The sequence below is a fragment of the Nerophis ophidion genome, linkage group LG20 (assembly GCF_033978795.1).
Source record: "Nerophis ophidion isolate RoL-2023_Sa linkage group LG20, RoL_Noph_v1.0, whole genome shotgun sequence".
Classification (NCBI taxonomy): domain Eukaryota; kingdom Metazoa; phylum Chordata; class Actinopteri; order Syngnathiformes; family Syngnathidae; genus Nerophis; species Nerophis ophidion.
Genome location: NC_084630.1, coordinates 46,562,833 through 46,581,063, shown reverse-complemented (window position 1 = coordinate 46,581,063; position 18,231 = coordinate 46,562,833). Strand labels below are relative to the sequence as shown.

General features: G+C 43.7%; 1 protein-coding gene across 1 annotated transcript in view; it reads left to right on the top strand.

Annotated features, from left to right (window-relative positions):
- The window catches only part of LOC133539229 (translation initiation factor IF-2, mitochondrial-like), a gene marked incomplete at its 3' end in the record, with an annotated part of 43,127 nt that overhangs the window by 5,633 nt on the left and 19,263 nt on the right, over positions 1-18,231 (top strand). The window contains exons 4-8 of the mRNA XM_061881405.1: positions 5,117-5,288; positions 5,362-5,522; positions 5,582-5,761; positions 5,818-5,957; positions 6,019-6,143. Of these exons, the coding sequence (XP_061737389.1) occupies positions 5,117-5,288; positions 5,362-5,522; positions 5,582-5,761; positions 5,818-5,957; positions 6,019-6,143 (778 nt within the window). The remainder of the gene's footprint in view (positions 1-5,116; positions 5,289-5,361; positions 5,523-5,581; positions 5,762-5,817; positions 5,958-6,018; positions 6,144-18,231) is intronic.

Genomic DNA, 18,231 nt, shown 5'->3' with positions numbered 1-18,231 from the left:
TACTCTTGTAGTCTTCTGTGGTACTCTTGTAGTCTTGTGCTGTGGTACTCTTGTAGTCTTCTTCTGTGGTACTCTTGTAGTCTTCTTCTATGGTACTCTTGTAGTCTTTTTGTGTGGTACTCTTGTAGTCTTCTTGTGTGGTACTCTTGTAGTCTTCTTCTGTGGTACTCTTGTAGTCTTCTTTTGTGGTACTCTTGTAGTCTTCTTGTGTGGTACTCTTGTAGTCTTCTTGTGTGGTACTCTTGTAGTCTTCTTCTGTGGTACTCTTGTAGTCTTCTGCTGTGGTACTCTTCTAGTCTTCTTCTGTGGTACTCTTCTAGTCTTCTTCTGTGGTACTCTTCTAGTCTTCTTCTGTGGTACTCTTCTAGTCTTCTTCTGTGGTACTCTTCTAGTCTTTTTGTGTGGTACTCTTGTAGTCTTCTTGTGTGGTACTCTTGTAGTCTTCTTCTGTGGTACTCTTGTAGTCTTCTTCTGTGGTACTCTTGTAGTCTTCTTGTCTGGTACTCTTGTAGTCTTCTTCTGTGGTACTCTTCTAGTCTTCTTGTGTGGTACTCTTGTAGTCTTCTGCTGTGGTACTATTCTAGTCTTCTTCTGTGGTACTCTTGTAGTCTTCTTGTGTGGTACTCTTGTAGTCTTCTTGTGTGGTACTCTTGTAGTCTTCTTGTGTGGTACTCTTGTAGTCTTCTTCTGTGGTACTCTTGTAGTCTTCTTCTGTGGTACTCTTGTAGTCTTCTTGTGTGGTACTCTTGTAGTCTTCTTCTGTGGTACTCTTCTAGTCTTCTTGTGTGGTACTCCTGTAGTCTTCTGCTGTGGTACTCTTCTAGTCTTCTTCTGTGGTACTCTTGTAGTCTTGTCCTGTGGTACTCTTGTAGTCTTGTCCTGTGGTACTCTTCTAGTCTTCTTGTGTGGTACTCTTATAGTTTTCTTGTGTGGTACTTAGGGCTGGGCGATATTGGCTTTTATTAATATCGCGATATTTTTACGCCATATTGCGATATACGATACATATTACGATATTTTGCCTTGGCCTTGAATGAACCCTTGATGCATATAATCACAGCAGTATGATGATTCTATGTGTCGACATTCAAGCATCCTTCTTCATTCTGCATTCATATATGCTACTTTGAAACTTTCATGCAGAGAGGGAAATCACAAGTAAGTCAATTGACCAAAGGAAGGACAGACGAGAAGGAGTGAGACAGGGCAGTAATGTAATGCACGCAGCTAAAAGCAACGGTGTGAGAACATATAATCAAATATTAGGATATAGTCATTTTCTATATCGCACAGAGACAAACCTGCGATATATCGTATATATCGCCCAGCCCGAGTGGTACTCTTGTAGTCTTGTGTGGTTAGTAAACACACAAGTGTGTTTCTTGTGTTGACATGTGGGTGACCATAAATCAAGTCTTTATGGATCCAAAGACTTTATTGATGTAGCCCGCTGGGTCAGGCAAGCGCTACATCAACTATGGATATATTTCTGTGGTTAGCAGTTGTTTCTTTTCTGGAATTGCAATTAGTACCATTACTGCTGAGAACACAGGCTGGCTAGCTAGCTCACATCACAATGAAGGTTGTGTTCTCTTCCTATTTATTAGGAGCCTGCCGCCAGGTGTACAGACCCTTTGCAAAAAATGACAATATCATGGAAAAGTGTATTTATTTCCATAATTGCATTCAAAAGGCTAAACTTCCATGGATTGTAGATTCCGGGCCCACAACTAAAGCAGTTTAGTTGTTTATCTGTACATCATTTGGGCTCATCAAAGCCAGGAAAAGAGCATTTCAGGTATCAATGATGGTCCTCTGGCCAGGTGTCAAGTCAGATGAATCTTGACTGAGACACTTGGACCAAAGTCAAGCAGTGAGTAGATGTGACACTTTCAAACATTCATCTCCTGTCAAATTTGGCCTCATTTCTTCACACTGTTCTAATTTATTTTTGAAATCCTGTTTTCCTGGGTCTGATGAGCCCAAATGATGTACACATAGACAACTAAATACTTCAACTGCTTTAAGTTGTGGGCCCAGGATCTACCATCTATAACCTTTTGAATGGAATTATGGGAAGAAATACACTTTTCCAAGAGTCTATATGTGTGATGTAAACACAGGAAGTACATTACCTGAGGGGGTGTGGCTACAGGAGAGCTTTGCCCAAAATTCTTTGCATGGTGTTCTATAAATGTGATGTATAATGACAACGATGTCACTAAATGATATTGTAAACATCTAAGTAAAGTTAAAGCACCAATGACTGTCACACACACAAACACTAGGTGTGGTTAAATTTGTCCTCTGCATTTGACCCATCACCCTTGTCCACCCCCTGGGAGGTGAGATCGGTGAGCAGCAACGGTGGCCGCGCCCGGGAATCATTTTTGGTGATTTAACCCCCAATTCCAACCCTTGATGTTGAGAGGTAATTGCTCCCATTTTCATAGTCTTTGGTAGGACTCTGCTGGGGTTTGAACTTACAACCTGCCCATCTCAGGGCGGACACTCTAGCCCTGAGTACTACAATACAGGTGTCAAAGAGGCTGCTAGTTGAGAATCTCAAGTCAAATCATGTGTAGAAATGCAGGCAATGCATTCTTCCCAAGATGCTCACACGGCTAATAACAGTACAAGAATTGGTCGGAGTCAGGGCGCCATGTTTGCTACCAACTTTGAGCCCATGTGATGTGTTTGCTACACCTATACATTGGAGGCAGACACACACTTGGCACAAAAGTCACAATTTGATTGTTGGTGAAACGATGATGACAATGTTGTCCCAATGAGGCTAATAACTTCTTTTATTGAGGCGTGTTGGAGAGGTCAGCAAAGGTAGCAGCACAGTGTGTGTCAGTACAATTATTGTAAGTATATGTTTACAACCACATGGAGACACATTGATGTCCTCACTGGATGTCCTTGTCAATACAATTATTGTAAGCATATGTTTACAACCACATGGAGACACATTGATGTCCTCACTGGATGTCCTTGTCAGTACAATTATTGTAAGTATATGTTTACAACCACATGGAGACACATTGATGTCCTCACTGGATGTCTTTGTCAGTACAATTATTGTAAGTGTATGTTTACAACCACATGGAGACACATTGATGTCCTCACTGGATGTCCTTGTCAATACAATTATTGTAAGTATATGTTTACAACCACATGGAGACACATTGATGTCCTTGTCAATACAATTATTGTAAGTATATGTTTACAACCACATGGAGACACATTGATGTCCTCACTGGATGTCATTGGTAGCAAACATGGCGCTGCTCCTTGAGTTGGTCACACGCTCTTCATACACCACTCTGCTTTCATGTGGTCATTACTGCCATCTAGTGTCCACTTCTAAGTCGGTCTGCCATTCATGGGAGATTTATTACAAATTCATAATCTTGCAAGTTGATTAAATCTTACTGGAAAAAAGACTTGAAACATGAAACTTTCTCCTGCGGCAATTTCATGTGTTTTAGGCTACAACAATAGAAACACGTCTGTATACAATGTGAGTCACACATACAAATGTAAACAATAATGTGAGTCACACATACAAATGTAAACAATAATGTGAGTCACACATACAAATGTAAACAATGTGAGTCACACATACAAATGTAAACAATAATGTGAGTCACACATACAAATGTAAACAATAACGTGAGTCACACATACAAATGTAAACAATAACGTGAGTCACACATACAAATGTAAACAATAATGTGAGTCACACATACAGATGTAAACAATGTGAGTCACACATACAAATGTAAACAATAATGTGAGTCACACATACAAATGTAAACAATAACGTGAGTCACACATACAGATGTAAACAATAATGTGAGTCACACATACAAATGTAAACAATGTGAGTCACACATACAAATGTAAATAATAATGTGAGTCACACATACAAATGTAAAAAATAACGTGAGTCACACATACAAATGTAAACAATAATGTGAGTCACACATACAAATGTAAACAATAATGTGAGTCACACATACAAATGTAAACAATAACGTGAGTCACACATACAAATGTAAACAATAACGTGAGTCACACATACAAATGTAAACAATAACGTGAGTCACACATACAAATGTAAACAATAATGTGAGGCACACATACAAATGTAAACAATAACGTGAGTTACACATACAAATGTAAACAATAATGTGAGTCACACATACAAATGTAAACAATAATGTGAGTCACACATACAAATGTAAACAATAATGTGAGTCACACATACAAATGTAAACGATAACGTGAGTCACACATACAAATGTAAACAATAATGTGAGTCACATACAAATGTAAACAATAATGTGAGTCACATACAAATGTAAGCAATAATGTGAGGCACACACACATATGTTAACATTATTGTGAGTCACACAAACAAATGTAAACAATATAGTGAGTCACACACGCAGATGTAAACAATATAGTGAGTCACACACAAATGTAAACAATAGTGTGAGTCACACGTACAAATGTAAACATTATTGTGAGTCACACACAAATGTAAACAATATAGTGAGAGACACATACAAATGTCAATAATGTGAGTCACACACACAAATGTAAACAATAATATTTCCATTTATAAGGCTAGTAGTATATTTTCCGGACAATAAATTGCGTCTTTTTCCCACGCTTTGAACCGTGCGCCTTATAAAACGTTGCGGATAATTTATGGATTTTTCCTCGCTAATGGCCATAATGTTTAGTTTTGAAAGAAATGGTTTAAATGTTACGCTTAAAAGGTGTATTATTGTTTATGCTATGGCGCCATCTTTACGAAAAGTTTGCTCACAGCAGGTGCTGCTGGTTAAATATGTTATTCCTGTTTCGTACCTTTTAACCGGAAGTAGAACTGTCCATAGTGTTTCTGATCCAAAGGATTCTTCATTACTTTAAGCAACATTTGTAAGTTTTAAAATACAAGTAAAATTATCAGTCGAAGTCCAAGACTAGATATTAGCACTCTAAGTCTAGGGTCCAGTCTTGCACTGTTCTGATACAGATCAGTGTTTTCCACTTGTAGTAGTTCCAACAAGTCACAGACCAAGACTTTGGATGTGTGTAGATCACATTGTGGAGGTGCTGCTGAATACGTCGCTGGATGTGGACTATCTGGAGCCAGACTCGGTTCTGGACGATATGTGGATCAAAGAGGTGGTGAAGCGCTCAGGAATGAAGATGCAATGGGCCAAACTGCGAGAGAGCCCAGAAAGAGAGTACAGAGATGCCGTGCCACGGTAACCCGGTCACAGTTTGATCACGCTATGACATCATCAAACTGTTCTAACAGCTGACCTCTGACCCTCGCAGACCTCCGGCGGACCAGAGCAGAATGGTGCCGCGCCCCCCAGTGGTGACCATCATGGGTCACGTGGACCACGGCAAGACCACGCTGCTGGATAGTCTGAGGAAAAGCCAGATTGCCGCCACGGAAGCCGGCGGCATCACGCAGCACATCGGAGCCTTCCGAGGTATCGGACTCAGAACCGCCCACACTGTTGGAGGAACCCACCGTGTTTTTGTCTTGCAGTGGAGTTGCCCACTACAGGTGAGACCATCACCTTCCTGGACACGCCCGGTCATGCCGCCTTCTCCGCCATGAGGGCGCGTGGAGCCCACGCCACAGACTTGGTCATCCTGGTGGTGGCGGCCGACGACGGCGTGATGAAACAGACGGTGGAATCCATCCAGCACGCCAAGCGGGCCGCAGGTAAGGTACGCACCACAGCTGCTGACCGGCGGCGTGAGCATCCTTGTGTGTTGCAGTACCAATCATCGTAGCGGTCAACAAGTGCGACAAACCTCAGGCCGACCCTCAGAGGGTCAAACGGGAACTCCTGGCTCACGATGTGGTCTGCGAGGAGTTGGGAGGAGACGTTCAGGCCATCCACATCTCCGCCCTCAAGGTACGGACACCTGGAACTCCTGCTGACGCTAGTCACCACCTCCCACTCTGCTCGTCGCCAGGAGGACAACCTGCTTGCTCTGGTGGAGGCCACGCTGGCCCTGGCAGAGGTGCTGGAGCTGAAGGCGGAGCCTGATGGCCCAGTCGAGGGCGTGGTCATCGAGAGTCGCACGGACAAAGGCAGAGGGTGAGTAGTGCAAGGACATAGAAACAAGATGGTGTCTCTCCTAAACAAGACTTTGTGCTGCTGTTGCTTTGCCATCATGGCACTCTTCTTTATTTAAATGGATGTACGTATATGTGTGTATCGGGTCCCCGATGGGAGCCAACCACACGATGATTCATACACTGAGGTTCTGTTTAAGCAAGCAGTGATTGCCAACCTGACACAGCTGTCTTGAGGCAGGTGGCCACACATCAACCTGACTGACAATGCAGTTAGGGATGTACTTGCCTTCCATGACCTCCTGGTGCATGATATCACTGGGATGGCTGGCCTGCTCCCGCCTGTTCGGGGGGGTTGTGATGCTCCACTGTGTGTGCGTGTGCGTGTGCGTGCGTGTGTGCGTGCGCACGGACATATATATATATATATATATATATATATATATATATATATATATATATATTAGGGCTGGGCAACGATTAAAAATTTGAATCGAAGTTAATCGCACTATTTCTCCGATTAATCGCGATTAACTGCATTGTCTACGCAAAGCCCAATAATGAATTCAAAAGTAGTGTGTAGTGCACCTTTATTGGAATATTCTCCCACATGAACAAAAGTGCCAAAACATTTGTTGTGCAAACACAATTTAAATCAGTCCTTGTTAAACAGTAGCAGTTAAATAGCATATTTTATGAAAATCAACTCAAAAAATTTAAATACAAACATTTAAGCTTATTGCCACTGCCAAGGTATTTAAGTTATCCTGTTTGTTATGGAAAATAAATATAATCTACATACAAATCTCTGAGCCACAATCATGACATCTGAACAGGCAATTTCTGAGGTAACAGCAGAAACATTTTTTTTATCAGGGTCTTATGTTTAAAAAACCTATATTATAGGTAGTGGGCTGTTTTAGGGAATTTTTGATCAAATTATCCGTAGTAGCAATATTAATAATGTTGTGTTTATTCTGCGTAGTGCACTTAAAATAATTATGACCATATCTAGGAATTGATATGATGGGAATTTTCCATTTGTTTGCATCATATACATGGTACTATTTGTGATGTTATGAGCCAGGGAATAAAAGAACTACCCTACCCAGCATGCAACAGGAGTGACGAGCATGCGCGGTAGCCCGGTATAGGTTGTGTCGCCATGACGGCATCTTGTATGTTGTGATATGCACGCTCTGAAAGCAAACGTTAAGAACTCAGCCAACACTCCTCGTCTGCATTATTCATAAATAGACAGACAACACATATACTCCGCTGCTTCACAGGCCGCTGGATGTAGCCGGCAAAGTATTCCCATGCTAGCTAGCCGGTCTAGCAAGCACGCGTCATTCAGTCCAAAACGGCCCGATCTATCCACATCCAGAATTGTCTGGCGGTCGTAAGTGATCCCGGAGTGACCACGCTGTAAGCCAGCCATGAAATTTGCAGAATTGTCCGGTATTTTGGCCAAATGTTCCATCTTTACCAAGAGCCCCTCGACGGCGAAGCCCGTCCGGGAGATGCCATCTTGTTAAGAAAAGGCGTTAACAAAATAAAAGCATGTAAACAACATACGCAAATGTGCGATAAAATAATTGTCGGCGTTAATAGATTGATGAGTTAACGCGTAATTAACGCATTAATATATATATATGTATATGTGGATTTGTATGTCTGTATACGTATGTGTGTGTATATATCCACCCATTCATCCATTTTCTACCGCTTGTCCCTTTTGGGGTCGTAGACGGTACTAGAGCCAAACTCAGCTGCATTCGGGCGAAAGGCAGGGTACACCCTGGACAAATATATGTATACATTTATATATACATACAAACCCCGCTTCCATATGAGTTGGGAAATTGTGTTAGATGTAAATATAAACAGAATACAATGATCAGGTTTGGGAATTTTCTGCGGATCCGCGGAATTCCGCCGATTTTGGCGCCGCCAGGGTGGTTTTTGTCTCTGCGTTAGAGATGCGCGGATAGTAGGGGTGTAACGTACGGTACATGTATTTGTATTGAACCGTTTTGCTTCGGAGGTGTACGGAACGTCACGGAGATATTAAGTAGCGCACCGCAGGTTGTGTAAACAATGCACCCCGAGGCACCATGAATTGATTAACGTGGACCCCGACTTAAACAGGTTGAAAAACTTATTGGGGTGTTACCATTTAGTGGTCAATTGTACATAATATGAACTGTACTGTGCAATCTACTAATACAAGTATCAATCAATCAAAACAACAACACACGGCATGCTAGCAACGACTGGGCTACGATAGACTGACCACACCTTTTTTTTTCACGGGATGTGTCCTCTTTGCTGAGCTGTCCAGGTGGACTTTCTTAAATGCCTCAGATGTCCGGCATTTTAAATTAAGGGTTGCGTGTCTTTTCAATGTAGGTTCAGGGTTAAAAACAAAAATAAAGTGGTGGACACAGCGTTAACATTGGTGAGGGAGGGGCAGAGACAGAGAGAGTTATGATAAAGGTGCATGCCTCGCCAGGCTCCGCTTTTTATCCATTCATTAATCAGATTTAATTTTTTATTATCTATAGCAGGGGTGTCAAAACTGCCCCGGTGGCCATTTGTGGCACGCAGCTAATGTTTTAAAGGCCCACGGCACATTCTAAAAATACTTTTAAAATAAACATAAAGAAAAGTAAAATAAAAAAGTTTAAAGGCTAAATGTAATTTAGAAAAAGTCGTAACGTTGACTAATAAAACAAAGCTGTTTTTTTTCCTTCAAACTGTCATTGCTCAAAACATAATATCGAATCAAACTCAATGTTATTATGAATTATTGACCTATCCAAGTTTCCGATTACTTCACATCAAATATTCCACTAAGAAAAATATTCTTTGGTGGAAGATTTAGCAAATTTGTTAAATAATCAAAAAATGTATATTTTGTTGTTTTCTTACTGTACCGAAAATGAACCGAACCGTGACCTCTGAACCGTGGTACGTACCGAACCAAAATTTTTGTGTACCGTTACACCCCTAGCGGATAGGAAATTATATCATCCGCAACTGCGTCACTAAATTCGTCATCCACCCGCCATTCACCCGAACCAACATTTTATCAAAGCCACAACCACCCGCCCGTTGTTATATAGACCATGCAAGGCATTAGTCAGGTTAGAAAGTGTAAGTCCCTCCAAATAGCACAGACACAATGGCTTTCTTGAACTGATTTATGTGAAGGCTTACTTTCCCTTCAAATTCACCGTGAAAACTGTAATAAATAAAGCAGGTTACAAACGTAAAAATAACAACATGCACAGCATGTGGATCAAACAATTTACCAAGTAAAATACCAACAAATGACAAACAAATACCTCGTTGGCCATACCCGGAAGTAGCTTCCTCACATCTGTCCACAGACCAAACAAGACACTTCAAAATAAAAGTATGCCCACATACTGTTTCAAAGAGTGGTGCTCCTTTTTTCGAATGTGGGTAACAACATTCAACTATTTATAAAGGGTTGATTTCTATAGGCTAGTAAGGTAAAGTGTTGTACCTGACAAGTTTGGGCTACCTTGCTTCTGCAGCCTTCATCAGAGGTGTCACGTGATGTTAGCGTGACCTTGTCTGTGACGTGTTATATGGATTGTACCATCAAGTGTTGTCAGCCTTCATCAGAGGTGTCACGTGATGTTAGCGTCACCTCGTCTGTGACGTGTTATATGGATTGTACCATCAAGTGTTGTCAGCCTTTATCAGAGGTGTCACGTGATGTTAGCGGGACGTCATCTGTGACGTGTTATATGGATTGTACCATCAAGTGTTGTCAGCCTTCATCAGAGGTGTCACGTGATGTTAGCGGGACGTCATCTGTGACGTGTTACATGGATTGTACCATCAAGTGTTGTCAGCCTTCATCAGAGGTGTCACGTGATGTTAGCGTGACCTCGTCTGTGACGTGTTATATGGATTGTACCATCAAGTGTTGTCAGCCTTTATCAGAGGTGTCACGTGATGTTAGCGTGACCTCGTCTGTGACGTGTTATATGGATTGTACCATCAAGTGTTGTCAGCCTTTATCAGAGGTGTCACGTGATGTTAGCGGGACGTCATCTGTGACGTGTTATATGGATTGTACCATCAAGTGTTGTCAGCCTTCATCAGAGGTGTCACGTGATGTTAGCGGGACGTCATCTGTGACGTGTTACATGGATTGTACCATCAAGTGTTGTCAGCCTTCATCAGAGGTGTCACGTGATGTTAGCGTGACCTCGTCTGTGACGTGTTATATGGATTGTACCATCAAGTGTTGTCAGCCTTTATCAGAGGTGTCACGTGATGTTAGCGTGACCTCGTCTGTGACGTGTTATATGGATTGTACCATCAAGTGTTGTCAGCCTTCATCAGAGGTGTCACGTGATGTTAGCGTGACCTTGTCTGTGACGTGTTATATGGATTGTACCATCAAGTGTTGTCAGCCTTCATCAGAGGTGTCACGTGATGGTAGTGTGACCTCGTCTGTGACGTGTTATATGGATTGTACCATCAAGTGTTGGCAGCCTTCATCAGAGGTGTCACGTGATGTTAGCGTGACCTTGTCTGTGACGTATTATATGGATTGTACCATCAAGTGTTGTCAGCCTTCATCAGAGGTGTCACGTGATGTTAGCGTGACCTTGTCTGTGACGTGTTATATGGATTGTACCATCAAGTGTTGTCAGCCTTCATCAGAGGTGTCACGTGATGTTAGCGTGACCTCGTCTGTGACGTGTTATATGGATTGTACCATCAAGTGTTGTCAGCCTTTATCAGAGGTGTCACGTGATGTTAGCGTGACCTCGTCTGTGACGTGTTATATGGATTTCACCATCAAGTGTTGGCAGCCTTCATCAGAGGTGTCACGTGATGTTAGCGTGACCTCGTCTGTGACGTGTTATATGGATTGTACCATCAAGTGTTGTCAGCCTTCATCAGAGGTGTCACGTGATGTTAGCGTGACGTTGTCTGTGACGTGTTATATGGATTGTACCATCAAGTGTTGTCAGCCTTCATCAGAGGTGTCACGTGATGTTAGCGTGACGTTGTCTGTGACGTGTTATATGGATTGTACCATCAAGCGTTGTCTGCCCTCATCAGAGGTGTCACGTGATGTTAGCGTGACCTTGTCTGTGACGTGTTATATGGATTGTACCATCAAGTGTTGTCAGCCTTCATCAGAGGTGTCACGTGATGTTAGCGTGACCTTGTCTGTGACGTGTTATATGGATTGTACCATCAAGTGTTGTCAGCCTTCATCAGAGGTGTCACGTGATGGTAGCGTGACCTTGTCTGTGACGTGTTATATGGATTGTACCATCAAGTGTTGTCAGCCTTCATCAGAGGTGTCACGTGATGTTAGCGTGACCTTGTCTGTGACGTGTTATATGGATTGTACCATCAAGTGTTGTCAGCCTTCATCAGAGGTGTCACGTGATGTTAGCGTGACCTTGTCTGTGACGTGTTATATGGATTTCACCATCAAGTGTTGTCAGCCTTCATCAGAGGTGTCACGTGATGTTAGCGTGACCTCGTCTGTGACGTGTTATATGGATTGTACCATCAAGTGTTGTCAGCCTTCATCAGAGGTGTCACGTGATGTTAGCGTGACCTTGTCTGTGACGTGTTATATGGATTGTACCATCAAGTGTTGTCAGCCTTCATCAGAGGTGTCACGTGATGTTAGCGTGACCTTGTCTGTGACGTGTTATATGGATTGTACCATCAAGTGTTGTCAGCCTTCATCAGAGGTGTCACGTGATGTTAGCGTGACCTTGTCTGTGACGTGTTATATGGATTGTACCATCAAGTGTTGGCAGCCTTCATCAGAGGTGTCACGTGATGTTAGCGTGACCTTGTCTGTGACGTGTTATATGGATTGTACCATCAAGTGTTGTCAGCCTTCATCAGAGGTGTTACGTGATGTTAGCGTGACCTCGTCTGTGACGTGTTATATGGATTGTACCATCAAGTGTTGTCAGCCTTCATCAGAGGTGTCACGTGATGTTAGCGTGACCTTGTCTGTGACGTGTTATATGGATTGTACCATCAAGTGTTGACAGCCTTCATCAGAGGTGTCACGTGATGTTAGCGTGACGTTGTCTGTGACGTGTTATATGGATTGTACCATCAAGCGTTGTCTGCCCTCATCAGAGGTGTCACGTGATGTTAGCGTGACCCTGTCTGTGACGTGTTGTATGGATTGTACCATCAAGTGTTGTCAGCCTTCATCAGAGGTGTCACGTGATGTTAGCGGGACGTCATCTGTGACGTGTTATATGGATTGTACCATCCAGTGTTGTCAGCCTTCATCAGAGGTGTCACGTGATGGTAGCGTGACCTTGTCTGTGACGTGTTATATGGATTGTACCATCAAGTGTTGTTAGCCTTCATCAGAGGTGTCACGTGATGTTAGCGTGACCTTGTCTATGACGTGTTATATGGATTGTACCATCAAGTGTTGTCAGCCTTCATCAGAGGTGTCACGTGATGTTAGCGTGACCTCGTCTGTGACGTGTTATATGGATTGTACCATCAAGTGTTGTCAGCCTTCATCAGAGGTGTCACGTGATGTTAGCGTGACCTTGTCTGTGACGTGTTATATGGATTGTACCATCAAGTGTTGTCAGCCTTCATCAGAGGTGTCACGTGATGTTAGCGGGACGTCATCTGTGACGTGTTATATGGATTGTACCATCAAGTGTTGTCAGCCTTCATCAGAGGTGTCACGTGATGTTAGCGTGACCTTGTCTGTGACGTGTTATATGGATTGTACCATCAAGTGTTGTCAGCCTTCATCAGAGGTGTCACGTGATGTTAGCGTGACCTTGTCTGTGACGTGTTATATGGATTGTACCATCAAGTGTTGTCAGCCTTCATCAGAGGTGTCACGTGATGTTAGCGTGACCTTGTCTGTGACGTGTTATATGGATTGTACCATCAAGTGTTGTCAGTCTTCATCAGAGGTGTCATGTGATGGTAGTGTGACCTTGTCTGTGACGTGTTATATGGATTGTACCATCAAGTGTTGGCAGCCTTCATCAGAGGTGTCACGTGAGGTTAGCGTGACCTCGTCTGTGACGTGTTATATGGATTGTACCATCAAGTGTTGTCAGCCTTCATCAGAGGTGTCACGTGATGTTAGCGTGACCTCGTCTGTGACGTGTTATATGGATTGTACCATCAAGTGTTGTCAGCCTTCATCAGAGGTGTCACGTGATGGTAGTGTGACCTCGTCTGTGACGTGTTATATGGATTGTACCATCAAGTGTTGTCAGCCTTCATCAGAGGTGTCACGTGATGGTAGTGTGACCTTGTCTGTGACGTGTTATATGGATTGTACCATCAAGTGTTGTCAGCCTTCATCAGAGGTGTCACGTGATGTTAGCGTGACCTCGTCTGTGACGTGTTATATGGATTGTACCATCAAGTGTTGTCAGCCTTCATCAGAGGTGTCACGTGATGTTAGCGGGACGTCATCTGTGACGTGTTATATGGATTGTACCATCAAGTGTTGTCAGCCTTCATCAGAGGTGTCACGTGATGTTAGCGTGACCTCGTCTGTGACGTGTTATATGGATTGTACCATCAAGTGTTGTCAGCCTTCATCAGAGGTGTCACGTGATGTTAGCGTGACCTCGTCTGTGACGTGTTATATGGATTGTACCATCAAGTGTTGTCAGCCTTCATCAGAGGTGTCACGTGATATTAGCGGGACGTCATCTGTGACGTGTTATATGGATTGTACCATCAAGTGTTGTCAGCCTTCATCAGAAGTGTCACGTGATGTTAGCGTGACCTTGTCTGTGACGTGTTATATGGATTGTACCATCAAGTGTTGTCAGCCTTCATCAGAGGTGTCACGTGATGTTAGCGTGACCTCGTCTGTGACGTGTTATATGGATTGTACCATCAAGTGTTGTCAGCCTTCATCAGAGGTGTCACGTGATGTTAGCGTGACCTCGTCTGTGACGTGTTATATGGATTGTACCATCAAGTGTTGTCAGCCTTCATCAGAGGTGTCACGTGATGGTAGCGTGACCTCGTCTGTGACGTGTTATATGGATTGTACCATCAAGTGTTGTCAGCCTTCATCAGAGGTGTCACGTGATGTTAGCGTGACCTCGTCTGTGACGTGTTATATGGATTGTACCATCAAGTGTTGTCAGCCTTCATCAGAGGTGTCACGTGATGTTAGCGTGACCTCGTCTGTGACGTGTTATATGGATTGTACCATCAAGTGTTGTCAGCCTTCATCAGAGGTGTCACGTGATGTTAGCGGGACGTCATCTGTGACGTGTTATATGGATTGTACCATCAAGTGTTGTCAGCCTTCATCAGAAGTGTCACGTGATGTTAGCGTGACCTTGTCTGTGACGTGTTATATGGATTGTACCATCAAGTGTTGTCAGCCTTCATCAGAGGTGTCACGTGATGTTAGCGTGACCTCGTCTGTGACGTGTTATATGGATTGTACCATCAAGTGTTGTCAGCCTTCATCAGAGGTGTCACGTGATGTTAGCGTGACCTCGTCTGTGACGTGTTATATGGATTGTACCATCAAGTGTTGTCAGCCTTCATCAGAGGTGTCACGTGATGTTAGCGTGACCTCGTCTGTGACGTGTTATATGGATTGTACCATCAAGTGTTGTCAGCCTTCATCAGAGGTGTCACGTGATGGTAGCGTGACCTCGTCTGTGACGTGTTATATGGATTGTACCATCAAGTGTTGTCAGCCTTCATCAGAGGTGTCACGTGATGTTAGCGTGACCTTGTCTGTGACGTGTTACATGGATTGTACCATCAAGTGTTGTCAGCCTTCATCAGTGGTGTCACGTGATGTTAGCGTGACCTTGTCTGTGACGTGTTACATGGATTGTACCATCAAGTGTTGTCAGTCTTCATCAGAGGTGTCACGTGATGTTAGCGTGACCTTGTCTGTGACGTGTTATATGGATTGTACCATCAAGTGTTGTCAGCCTTCATCAGAGGTGTCACGTGATGTTAGCGTGACCTTGTCTGTGACGTGTTATATGGATTGTACCATCAAGTGTTGTCAGCCTTCATCAGAGGTGTCACGTGATGTTAGCGTGACCTTGTCTGTGACGTGTTCCATGGATTGTACCATCAAGTGTTGTCAGTCTTCATCAGAGGTGTCACGTGATGTTAGCGTGACCTTGTCTGTGACGTGTTACATGGATTGTACCATCAAGTGTTGTCAGCCTTCATCAGAGGTGTCACGTGATGTTAGCGTGACCTTGTCTGTGACGTGTTATATGGATTGTACCATCAAGTGTTGTCAGCCTTCATCAGAGGTGTCACGTGATGTTAGCGTGACCTCGTCTGTGACGTGTTATATGGATTGTACCATCAAGTGTTGTCAGCCTTCATCAGAGGTGTCACGTGATGTTAGCGTGACCTCGTCTGTGACGTGTTATATGGATTGTACCATCAAGTGTTGTCAGCCTTCATCAGAGGTGTCACGTGATGTTAGCGTGACCTCGTCTGTGACGTGTTATATGGATTGTACCATCCAGTGTTGTCAGCCTTCATCAGAGGTGTCACGTGATGTTAGCGTGACCTTGTCTGTGACGTGTTAGATGGATTGTACCATCAAGTGTTGTCAGCCTTCATCAGAGGTGTCACGTGATGTTAGCGTGACCTTGTCTGTGACGTGTTATATGGATTGTACCATCAAGTGTTGTCAGCCTTCATCAGAGGTGTCACGTGATGTTAGCGTGACCTTGTCTGTGACGTGTTAGATGGATTGTACCATCAAGTGTTGTCAGCCTTCATCAGAGGTGTCACGTGATGGTAGCGTGACCTTGTCTGTGACGTGTTATATGGATTGTACCATCAAGTGTTGTCAGCCTTCATCAGAGGTGTCACGTGATGTTAGCGTGACCTTGTCTGTGACGTGTTATATGGATTGTACCATCAAGTGTTGTCAGCCTTCATCAGAGGTGCCACGTGATGTTAGCGTGACCTCGTCTGTGACGTGTTATATGGATTGTACCATCAAGTGTTGTCAGCCTTCATCAGAGGTGTCACGTGATGTTAGCGTGACCTCGTCTGTGACGTGTTATATGGATTGTACCATCAAGTGTTGTCAGCCTTCATCAGAGGTGTCACGTGATGTTAGCGTGACCTTGTCTGTGACGTGTTATATGGATTGTACCATCAAGTGTTGTCAGCCTTCATCAGAGGTGTCACGTGATGTTAGCGTGACTTTGTCTGTGACGTGTTATATGGATTGTACCATCAAGTGTTGTCAGCCTTCATCAGAGGTGTCACGTGATGTTAGCGTGACCTCGTCTGTGACGTGTTATATGGATTGTACCATCAAGTGTTGTCAGCCTTCATCAGAGGTGTCACGTGATGTTAGCGTGACCTCGTCTGTGACGTGTTATATGGATTGTACCATCAAGTGTTGTCAGCCTTCATCAGAGGTGTCACGTGATGTTAGCGTGACCTCGTCTGTGACGTGTTATATGGATTGTACCATCAAGTGTTGTCAGCCTTCATCAGAGGTGTCACGTGATGTTAGCGTGACCTCGTCTGTGACGTGTTATATGGATTGTACCATCAAGTGTTGTCAGCCTTCATCAGAGGTGTCACGTGATGTTAGCGTGACCTTGTCTGTGACGTGTTATATGGATTGTACCATCAAGTGTTGTCAGCCTTCATCAGAGGTGTCACGTGATGTTAGCGTGACCTTATCTGTGACGTGTTATATGGATTGTACCATCAAGTGTTGTCAGCCTTCATCAGAGGTGTCACGTGATGTTAGCGTGACCTTGTCTGTGACGTGTTATATGGATTGTACCATCAAGTGTTGTCAGCCTTCATCAGAGGTGTCACGTGATGTTAGCGTGACCTCGTCTGTGACGTGTTATATGGATTGTACCATCAAGTGTTGTCAGCCTTCATCAGAGGTGTCACGTGATGTTAGCGTGACCTCGTCTGTGACGTGTTATATGGATTGTACCATCAAGTGTTGTCAGCCTTCATCAGAGGTGTCACGTGATGTTAGCGTGACCTCGTCTGTGACGTGTTATATGGATTGTACCATCAAGTGTTGTCAGTCTTCATCAGAGGTGTCACGTGATGTTAGCGTGACCTCGTCTGTGACGTGTTATATGGATTGTACCATCAAGTGTTGTCAGCCTTCATCAGAGGTGTCACGTGATGTTAGCGTGACCTCGTCTGTGACGTGTTATATGGATTGTACCATCAAGTGTTGTCAGTCTTCATCAGAGGTGTCACGTGATGTTAGCGTGACCTCGTCTGTGACGTGTTATATGGATTGTACCATCAAGTGTTGTCAGCCTTCATCAGAGGTGTCACGTGATGTTAGCGTGACCTCGTCTGTGACGTGTTATATGGATTGTACCATCAAGTGTTGTCAGCTTTCATCAGAGGTGTCACGTGATGTTAGCGTGACCTTGTCTGTGACGTGTTATATGGATTGTACCATCAAGTGTTGGCAGCCTTCATCAGAGGTGTCACGTGATGTTAGCGTGACCTTGTCTGTGACGTGTTATATGGATTGTACCATCAAGTGTTGTCTGCCTTCATCAGAGGTGTCACGTGATGGTAGCGTGACCTTGTCTGTGATGTTTTATATGGATTGTACCATCAAGTGTTGTCAGCCTTCATCAGAGGTGTCACGTGATGTTAGCGTGACCTTGTCTGTGACGTGTTATATGGATTGTACCATCAAGTGTTGTCAGCCTTCATCAGAGGTGTCACGTGATGTTAGCGTGACCTTGTCTGTGACGTGTTATATGGATTGTACCATCAAGTGTTGTCAGCCTTCATCAGAGGTGTCACGTGATGTTAGCGTGACCTTGTCTGTGACGTGTTATATGGATTGTACCATCAAGTGTTGTCAGCCTTCATCAGAGGTGTCACGTGATGTTAGCGTGACCTCGTCTGTGACGTGTTATATGGATTGTACCATCAAGTGTTGTCAGCTTTCATCAGAGGTGTCACGTGATGTTAGCGTGACCTTGTCTGTGACGTGTTATATGGATTGTACCATCAAGTGTTGTCAGCCTTCATCAGAGGTGTCACGTGATGTTAGCGTGACCTTG